The sequence below is a fragment of the Apteryx rowi genome, unplaced genomic scaffold (assembly GCF_003343035.1).
Source record: "Apteryx rowi isolate R43461 unplaced genomic scaffold, aptRow1 scaffold_56, whole genome shotgun sequence".
NCBI lineage: Eukaryota > Metazoa > Chordata > Aves > Apterygiformes > Apterygidae > Apteryx > Apteryx rowi.
The window spans coordinates 2,881,610-2,890,357 of record NW_020450827.1 but is presented as its reverse complement, the minus strand read 5'-3'; the positions used below and the strand labels follow the sequence as shown (position 1 = coordinate 2,890,357).

Sequence of the window (8,748 nt, the reverse complement as noted above, 5' to 3'; positions counted from 1 at the left end):
GGCATCGGCGGCGCGGCGGCGGCCTATTTCCTGCGGCGGCAGTTCGGGCGCGCCGTGCGCATCGACCTCTTCGAGCGCGCGGCCGTGGGCGGCCGCCTGGCCACGGTGCGCGTGGAGGGCCGCGACTACGAGGCCGGGGGCTCCGTCATCCACCCCCTCAACCTGCACATGAAGCACTTCGTCAAGGAGCTCGGTGAGTGGCGGCCGACCGCCGCGGGGCGAAGGCTCCGTTTATTTACTTTTCCCCCTGAAATAGGGCAACTCGCCCCAATCCCATGACCGCTGAAGCTGGCGGAGGTGATCCCCCTCTCCTCTGGTAAATAACAAAAAGCACAAGTGTTTGCTGCCGAGTGTTTCCCAATCCTCGCCTTGCCCTTTCCCGTGCTGCAACGCTTCCCACTGGCACGGGAACGCAAACCCCCGTGGGTGACCTGCATGCCGCTGTCCCGGTGCCCGGCGGCTCCCCAAGGACAAGGTGAGCCTGTGCGGCTATCGCCTTCCCGCGTTATTGATTCGAGTCAAGGTAATTCCGTTGGAAAGGTTCAGAAGTCGCTTCAAATGACTATTTGGCTCAGGCTCAAAACCCAATTCCCTTTTTACCCTGGGAGCAAACTCCCACCTGTTCCCTCAGTTACTGCCCTTGTCACAGCTACCTTCCTGAGACAGCCGAGCTTAAAACCAAAGTACAACAGACCAGCTCAAAGCAAGCTGTACCTTTTGCGGTATGTTACTTCCCCCCCCCCCTTCCTCTAGGCCTCCCTGTTGCCCCAGGCCAAGGCAGCCTCGTGGGCATTTATAACGGAGAGGAGTTTGTGTTTGAGGAGAGCAGCTGGTACGTAATCAACGTTCTCAAACTCCTCTGGCGGTACGGACTCAATCCCCTGCGCATGTACATGTGGGTTGAGGACATCTTGGACAAGTTCATGCGGTAAGAGAGTCAACTTCGTGGCTGGAGGCCAACAAAGTCTCTAGAAAGTGTTTGGTATGGGATGTTCAGTCAGCCTGGCATTTGGGTCCTTAAAGAGAACTAAATTCCTAACCAGGCACAAAGTATTTATTTTGCTAGGGAAAGTTAGAGAAATGCTAAAGATGAGGTCCTTCTAGGCCTGTTATCACCTGGGCTAGGACTTGGCTGAAAGGGTGAGCCTTGCTGCCCTTGTGAAGGGCAGTGAGGCCCTGAGGAGTCATACCCCTGGAAGGCTTCCAAGGGTCTTAAGCTTCCAAAGGTGACAAAGATAATCAGCCACCACTTGACACTTGAAGTCTGTTATCGAGATGAGAGAGGCTTGGCTAGTGCATGCGTTCTGCAGCTGGTGTGAATGTATTTCCTCGTTTCCGGTCCAAGAATCTATCGCTACCAGACGCACGACTATACCTTCAGCAGTAACGAGCGTTTACTTCATGCCCTTGGAGGGAATGACTTCACCCAAATGCTGAATCAAACCATTGATGAATCCATGCAGAAAGCCGGCTTCTCCCATAAGTTCATAAATGAGGTGGTTTGTCCAGCCATGAGAGTCAATTATGGGCAAGGTGTCAACATAAATGGCTTTGTAGGTGAGTGTTTAATAGGCTCTCCCCCTTGCGAAAGGGGTATGCAGGGTGAAATGGGTATGCATCTGTCCTAGGGACCTTGTGCTCTACAGGAGACACCTGCGCGTGTTAGGGCTCTTGCTCCTAGAGCTTGGGCAGACCTTGGTGGCCAGAGGGACTAAAGAGGTTGCCAAAGTCGTTGCTTCGGCTCTTCAGCAGTGCCCTCCCTTGTTGGGCTGCTGTGCTACTCTGACAAACAAGCACTTGCTTGCTGCTGTGACCTAGTGAGCCCTGTCCTCAAGCAAGCTGTGTCCCCCAGTGGGGTATTTTTTCCTAATTTCCCATTCCTGTTTCAAGTGCCCCCCTACAGAATGACACTGCACAAGCAGGTCTAACAGCCTTGGTTTCTTTGTAGGTGCTGTTTCTCTGGCAGGGGTAGAATCTGGCCTTTGGGCAGTCAAGGGAGGAAATAAACTTGTCTGCACTGGCCTTATTTATGCTGCCAAAGCACAGCTTATCCCTGGCACGGTTCTGTCCATAGAGCCAAAAATAAGACCAAACCCCGCAGGTGAGTTGCCTTTGCTTTCTGCTTGGGGTGGGGGAGAATGGTTAGCTCTTGCAGCTAGGGACTGACTTATGCTGGTGTCACTGCTTGGCTGCAGCTCCCAGCTGACCTACGCAACAGTCTGGGTTTTCTTTGGTCTTTTAAAATGAAAACTGGGCTCTGTTCAAGGCCTTAAATCGCAACGCTGAGTCAGCTAAACTTGTATTACTTGAAAAAGCTTCAGCTCACAAGAAGATACAAGTAGCTTAAATGGAATGAAATTGCAAAACCTATGTTAGAAGGATCAACAGGAATTCTTCCAGCAACAGAACAGGGTAACAGCTCTCTCCCCTCCTGCTTTTCTCCCTAGGGGACACAGTTAAGCTCTACTATGTCACTTACAACTCTACATCAGGATCATCAGCAGATATGTATGACATTGTTGTCATTGCAGCTCCACTGAACCGCAAAATGTCCAACATCACCTTCAGGAATTTTAACCCTCCTATTCCAGAGTTCTCAAATCCTTACCATCAGACTGTAGCGACATTTGTGCATGGGCGCTTAAATGCTTCCTTCTTTGGCTACCAGGACCCATCTGCCTTTCATTTTGGTGCCATCCTCACTACAGAGAATCCCAAACTGTTCATCAATAGCCTGGGGGTTATGTCTCCTGCTGAAAAAACACCCAGTGAAGAAAAGCTACCCTTGCGATCAGCTGTCTGGAAGGTGTTTTCAAGGGAACCACTCACCAAAGAGCAGCTTAACTTGCTTTTCTCTTCCTATGACTCGGTCAAAGTGAAGAAGTGGCTGGCATACCCACACTACAGCCCCCCTGAAAAATGCCCACCTGTGATCCTCCATGACAGAATATACTACCTCAACGGCATTGAGTGGGCTGCAAGTGCCATGGAGATGAGTGCTATAGCAGCCAAAAACGCAGCGCTGCTTGCTTACCACCAGTGGTATGGGAACACAGACAAGATTGACCAGGAAGACCTGCATGAGAAGCTGAAAACGGAGCTTTGAGCTCCTTGGAGTCAAATGCCACTGGCTCACTAGAACATCCAGGCTGCTCTGCTGTGCACCACAACAACATCCAGAAATAGAGATCACGTACTGTAGCAGTCTAGCCACAACTAAAACTGATAAATGAGGAACTCTTCCAAGGACAAAGAAACAACCAACCAACTTAAGATAGATGGGCACCAGCTGACCAGATCAGTAGTGAAGAGGAAGCTTTCCCAAGTGAGCTGGCCCTGCCTCATGCAAATTCTTCCATCTATCCCTATGTAAGATTAAAAAAAAAAAAAAGAAAAACAATTTAAGCACCATTATTGACCCTAAGTGCCCTTCACAATAAGAAGATTGCCAAACTCAGGAGCTGTGTCACTGTGATTAACTGAGTCCTGCTCCTCTAGACCCATGCATGTAGCTTTCCCTCTCTGGGCATGTTTCAGTCGGGGGGAAAAGTGTTGTCTCTACACTGTAAATCTCTATGCCTCAACTATTTTCTTCAGAGTGTATCAAACAACTTTTTCTTGGGATGGAACTGGTGCAGTACAAATCATGGATGCCTTAGCTTGCTTCCAGAACAAGTACTGTAACTTGGGGTGGTGGCTGGCTTGCCTCTATTCAAGGAAGCGTGTGTGTTGCCAAAACGGGTGGTAAGTAAGCAAAAGCACAGCATGTTCTTCACTTTCTCAAGCTTTAAAATGTATCTTGTTAGATGATCTAAAACTACAGGAGGGCACAACTTGGTTTTAGAAAAACTTCCTGGAGAGTATTGTACATCCATTGACTGTATCTAATTTTGCTGTAGTACCTCAACCTTGTCTGAAGATACAGCAAACACTGTAGTTCTTCTACAAATAAAATTAATGCACTGTTCTGAAAGTAACCTAAAGCTGTTGCCTTGAGCTACTGTAAGTCTTCGTTACTCATGCTGCCTTGTCGCACGGAGCTTCTGCCTGGTGCTCAACCATCCAACTCTATTGGCTGACTCTTGTGCCGACTCCAGCTTTGTCCAGCAGCATCCTTAATGTCCCATGACTGGCACTACACTAATAAAACTAAGGAAGACTTAACAGAATGCAAATACAGGTACTGTTAATGCTTCTATGCCAGTCATGGTAGAAGAGCTGCTCTGCAGTAATTCCCTGCTGAGCGAGGGAGAGGAAAAGAACAGTTGTTCCCCTCCCAGCTGGCTGCAGGGGTGAGGCTGTGCCTGCTCAGAGCTGCCACCTTCCCTCCCTAGCTGACTGCCTCGGTGGGAGAACTATGAACAAGCCTCTAATAGCATTGCTGAGTGCTTGTTGTGCTGGGAAAGATTAACAGTTCTAATCAAAGCTAAAATGCTGCAGAACAAAAAGATGGGCTGAATCTCTCCCCTGGATAGCTGTAGGGTGGCTTACAGTCTTACAGCAAGTCACGCATGCATTGTTGTTGTACAAGCAAAGTTTTAGCAATTTACTGGACCGATGTATGTGGTAATCAACTCCTGCTTATTTTGCAACTTGCAGAAGCGGCTTACCTCCTTTCAGATTGCTCGAAGGCTTCATGCTTCTGGGGTGCTCCTTACTTGCAGTTAGTGAACTCTGAAAAGCAAACTAAGTGTTTTTGTTTATCAGTATCTCATACTGTACACCCACAGTGCTACACAAAACACTTCAAAAAACCTGAGGTATGTCTGCTCAAAACTTCTGAGAAAGTGTTTATGCTCTGCCCAAAGCCTTTCTTCTACCCTTCTCTTAGTAATGCTTGCACTTGGCAGGAGCTCTTAGTGGCTCTTGGCAAAGTGCTCAGCACCTCTTTGTTAGAAGTGCAGTAACAAAACAGAACATCCCTGGCAATAAGGACCTGTGAGTGGGAGGTTTGTTCTCAAAAGCGAATCCACAAGGCCAATTTCTATCTGGCTCTTATCTATAAAAATTCAGGCTGCTTCAGCTCGCGAGTGTCCCCTGCAGGCTCTGCTTTGTGCCACACCAAATAGCCAAGCTGTCCAAGAGCTTCAGTTCAAACAGGTAAGAAGCATCATGCGCTTTAGAAGATAGTGACAGAATGGAGCCCAAAGGGAGAAAATCATTATTTAATGATTTTCAGGCATTCAGGCTCCCTCGCTCTACACAAATAGCCTGTGTCACTACTACCCGAGGGCAAGTCTGACACTTTTTATGGATAATCAATCCATCGAACAAATACCAGACGCAGCTTATTGCTCAGTACAGTGCTGTATTGCAGCTATTTCCCCCAGTAAGCATCAGGCGAGAAACGTATGGGCAAGGAACTGTGAGGATGCCTCCTAGCTTCTAAGAGTAATTTTTCCTGCCACGTGGTACTGAGAATCTCAGCCACTCCAGCAATTCTCTGTACAAGTTTTAAGCTGTTCATTAAAATTAGTCTCTTAAATTTGTGACAAATGCATCTAGTCTTAGATTACCTATAAAAAACTGTAGTGATACATAATGGGATAAATGAAAGGCAAGTGGGGCTGGGAAGAGGTATGCAGGGGCTTCAACATAGGAAGACAGCAACTGCACTGGAGACCAGAGTACCTGCTGCAGCGCATCTGCCAGGGTCAGTACCCACCCCACCCCCCAACTCCTTCAACCCACACAACTAGTTTTCCTCAGTAGAAGAAGGCCTAAGGGACAATACAGTGCTCCTTTTGCAGCACTCATGTCTGACTTGCACGGGATGCTATTACTAGACTCAGAGTAAGCTCAAGTCTTGTTTGAATGCTCTAAGCCTTTTCCAGGTGTACTAGTACTACAGAGACCCACGCTTTGTTCAGTCTGCTCTAACCCAAAACATCAATACCTCGCACTGGAGTTGCAGATCATAATCAAGTTGCTTTCACAAACATTTTAATAAGAGAAATACTCCAGCCCTTGTCACTATTGTAGATGGACAGTGTAAAAGAAACCCAAGAGCCTGTTTTGCACAAGATGGCAGGGGAATATAGGACCAAATTTAATGCCACTTTTAACATGCCAATATTGAAAAAAGCTTTGTGTTTTCTGCTGCAAGAACAAGCCTATTTGCTTCTATCCTTTACCCACTTGAAGGAAGCAAGCCCCCTGAAAGTTTTCCAGAGTTTTAAGGCTATCAAACAATAGATCTGTTGTGCAAGCAGCATAACAACAACACTTCCTGCACCAAAGAATTGGCATGCTCCAGCTGCCCTGTTACGCTAAAAGGTAGGTACAACTCAGTCAAGTTACTTAAACCATTACAAAATTTATTTAACAAAAAATAAGTTTACACAAGTGATGTACACTTTGTAGAAGATTCAAGCGAGCACACAAAATAGTAGAGTTAGGTCCCATCACAGCCCAACATGCTGCACACGCGCAGGGGTCATCCCACATGTTACACACACTGTAACTAAGCGGGTTTCACTGGTTTCTATACTCGTTCCAAGGCTTCTAACATAATGATGCTGTTTCCTCGTATTACCTAAAAAGAAAAGTTCACAGCAGCCATGATGAAGCACATCAGTAAACACAGCTCTGTAACACTGCAGATTCCCCCTGCCCTGTCTGGATTTGTCTTCCTAGAAGACTGCACAGTACATGCTGCTCCAAAGATGAAATTAATACAAATTCTCCTACAAAGGTGAACTGCAATGAATTTTAACTCTAAAACATAATGGATTGTTGTGTGCAAATACATCACTTTACAGCAAGTTTGCATTATATTTACATTACAGCAAATACATCAACTTCTTAGAACTCAGCTCCTTCCAATATACATACTAGCTGTCTCTGCAGGGTGCTGAAAGACACGGTACCCTTTACTTCCTTCAGCCCAGACGATCCAAACTAGTACTCACCACCATCCCTATGTTGTTCTGCTGTCCTCCTGGCGCCATCTCCACACACTCATCTATGACTAGATTCATGAAGGGATCAAACCCTCGCAATATCCCCTGGACATGTCGGCCACCGTTTAACTTCACTAGAAGAAATTCAGTAAACGTGAAGAACAGGACCACTGACTGTGGCATTTGATGTGGTTTTGATCAGAACAGTAGCTTTGAAAGAGCGTACTGTCATAATAAAGGTTTGGGGGTTGTTTTTCAATCATCACAAGCATGAAGAGCGTCACATCTTAACTTAACGCTGCCTATGTAACAAAGGGAGCGTAAGAGAGGGGTGAAAACCAGTGCAAGAAAACACTGTCTTAGGAAGTATCGATTTGGGAGCACAAATGAAATCAGCTAATAGTGAGAAGCAAAATTTGGCCTAATTAATGTATTTTGGAGCCCGGGAGAGGAGAGGCAGTGCCGCTGCAGTACGGGAGCACTGACCTAGGCAGAGCGGACCCCCCCCGCCCCCCCAGGAGAAGGGCCGGGCCCGCGGGGGCGCAGCGCCGCCCGCCGGCACAGCCGCGCCGCAGCACAGCACCGTTACCCCGCGCACCGACACGCTAGGGCGGCGGCGGCGGCTCGCGGCGCCCGGGACTCACGTGACAGCTTCTTGTCCATGAACCTGCAACGACACGGCGGGCGCAGCTCAGCGGGGCGGCCGCAGCCCCCCGCCCGCCGCCATGACACCCCCCCCCGCGCGCAACGCATGCCGGGATAGTGGCGGTTGGAGAATAACGGTCGCCCCCGCCGTCCCCCCCCCGCTCTGCACATCACCCCCCAACTCCCACGCCCCGCCCCCCACTCGCACTCTCCCCCCTCCGCCTCCCCGCGCCCCCGCGGCCGGTACCCACTTCTTCAGCTCGGGCGGGTGCGCCTTGCTCATGGCGTCTCCTCAGCGCCGCGCCGCCGTCCGCTCTGCCGCTCGCGCCGCCGTCCGACGTCACCGCGCCGCCGCTCGGCGCGCGCCGCCGCGCGTCAGCCAATGGCGGCCGCGCCTCCCCCTCGCCCCGCCCCGCCGCCCCTCGCCCCTCCCCGGAAGGCGACCCCCCCCTTCGCGCGGGGTTACCGCATTCCCCCGAACAGAGGCGCAAAGGCTGTGGCGCGAAGCGCCGCAGGAGGACCCGAGTGGGCACGCCCGCGGAAGGGGAGAAGCAGCAGACTCCCAGCGGGCTCCTGCAGCCGGCCGATCCCGGAGGCGACGGCGGCACCGGCTTGGGGACGCTTAGTGCGCGGATACTCGGGTCAATACGGCCGGGGAGGGCGCCACGTGCTGCCGGCGCCGCTGGGCTCCCCACGCGGCCGCGCGCGCCGCTCCGTGCAGCGCGAGCAGGGATCAGCCCGCGCCTAGCACACGTGCAGGGACCGCCGCACACCTTGCACACACACAGCGATCAGCCCGCGCCTTGCACACGCCCAGGGATCCCCCCCCCGCGCCTTGTGCATGCACAGGGGTTGCCCCACACCGTGCACACGTGCAGGGGTCGCCCTATGCCTTGCACACGCCCAGGGATCCCCCTGCACCTTGCACACGAGCAGGGGATGCCCCACACCTCGCACATTCACCCGCAGGGACGGCCCCGCACCTCGCGCACGCGCAGGGGTTGTACCACTCCATGCACATGTGCAGGGATCGGCCCCACACCTTGCCCACACTCACACCGGGGTCACCCCGCACCTTGCACACGCGCAGGGATCCCACCTGCACCTTGCACACATGCAGGGGTCACCCCGTGCATGCAGAGCCAGTGACCGCCAGCCCTTCTGCAGGCACCCACGCTGGAAGGACGGGGGCACTCGTGCC

The 8,748-nt window shown here is 51.2% G+C and overlaps 2 protein-coding genes across 3 annotated transcripts in view; one reads left to right on the top strand and one right to left on the bottom strand.

Moving 5' to 3' along the window:
* The window catches only part of PCYOX1 (prenylcysteine oxidase 1), a 4,233-nt gene extending 256 nt beyond the window's left edge, over positions 1 to 3,977 (top strand). The window contains exons 2-6 of the mRNA XM_026081692.1: positions 2 to 193; positions 754 to 928; positions 1,346 to 1,557; positions 1,949 to 2,101; positions 2,448 to 3,977. Coding sequence (XP_025937477.1) covers positions 2 to 193; positions 754 to 928; positions 1,346 to 1,557; positions 1,949 to 2,101; positions 2,448 to 3,106 — 1,391 coding nt within the window. The 3' untranslated portion in view covers positions 3,107 to 3,977. The remainder of the gene's footprint in view (position 1; positions 194 to 753; positions 929 to 1,345; positions 1,558 to 1,948; positions 2,102 to 2,447) is intronic.
* Positions 3,978 to 6,296: 2,319 nt separating this feature from the next.
* Positions 6,297 to 7,901, bottom strand: SNRPG (small nuclear ribonucleoprotein polypeptide G). Of its 2 annotated transcripts, XM_026081813.1 has the most exons (4): positions 7,799 to 7,901; positions 7,547 to 7,569; positions 6,912 to 7,036; positions 6,297 to 6,535 (listed from the first exon to the last, which is right to left on the bottom strand). In XM_026081813.1, the coding sequence occupies exons 1-4, from the start codon at positions 7,828 to 7,830 to the stop codon at positions 6,485 to 6,487; spliced, it is 231 nt and encodes a 76-aa protein (XP_025937598.1). In that variant the 5' UTR covers positions 7,831 to 7,901; the 3' UTR covers positions 6,297 to 6,484. The 2 variants fall into 2 exon arrangements, with proteins under 2 accessions (XP_025937598.1, XP_025937599.1); XM_026081814.1 differs by lacking the exon at positions 7,547 to 7,569 and having other exon boundaries at positions 7,799 to 7,888.
* Between the last annotated feature and the right edge of the window lie 847 nt (positions 7,902 to 8,748).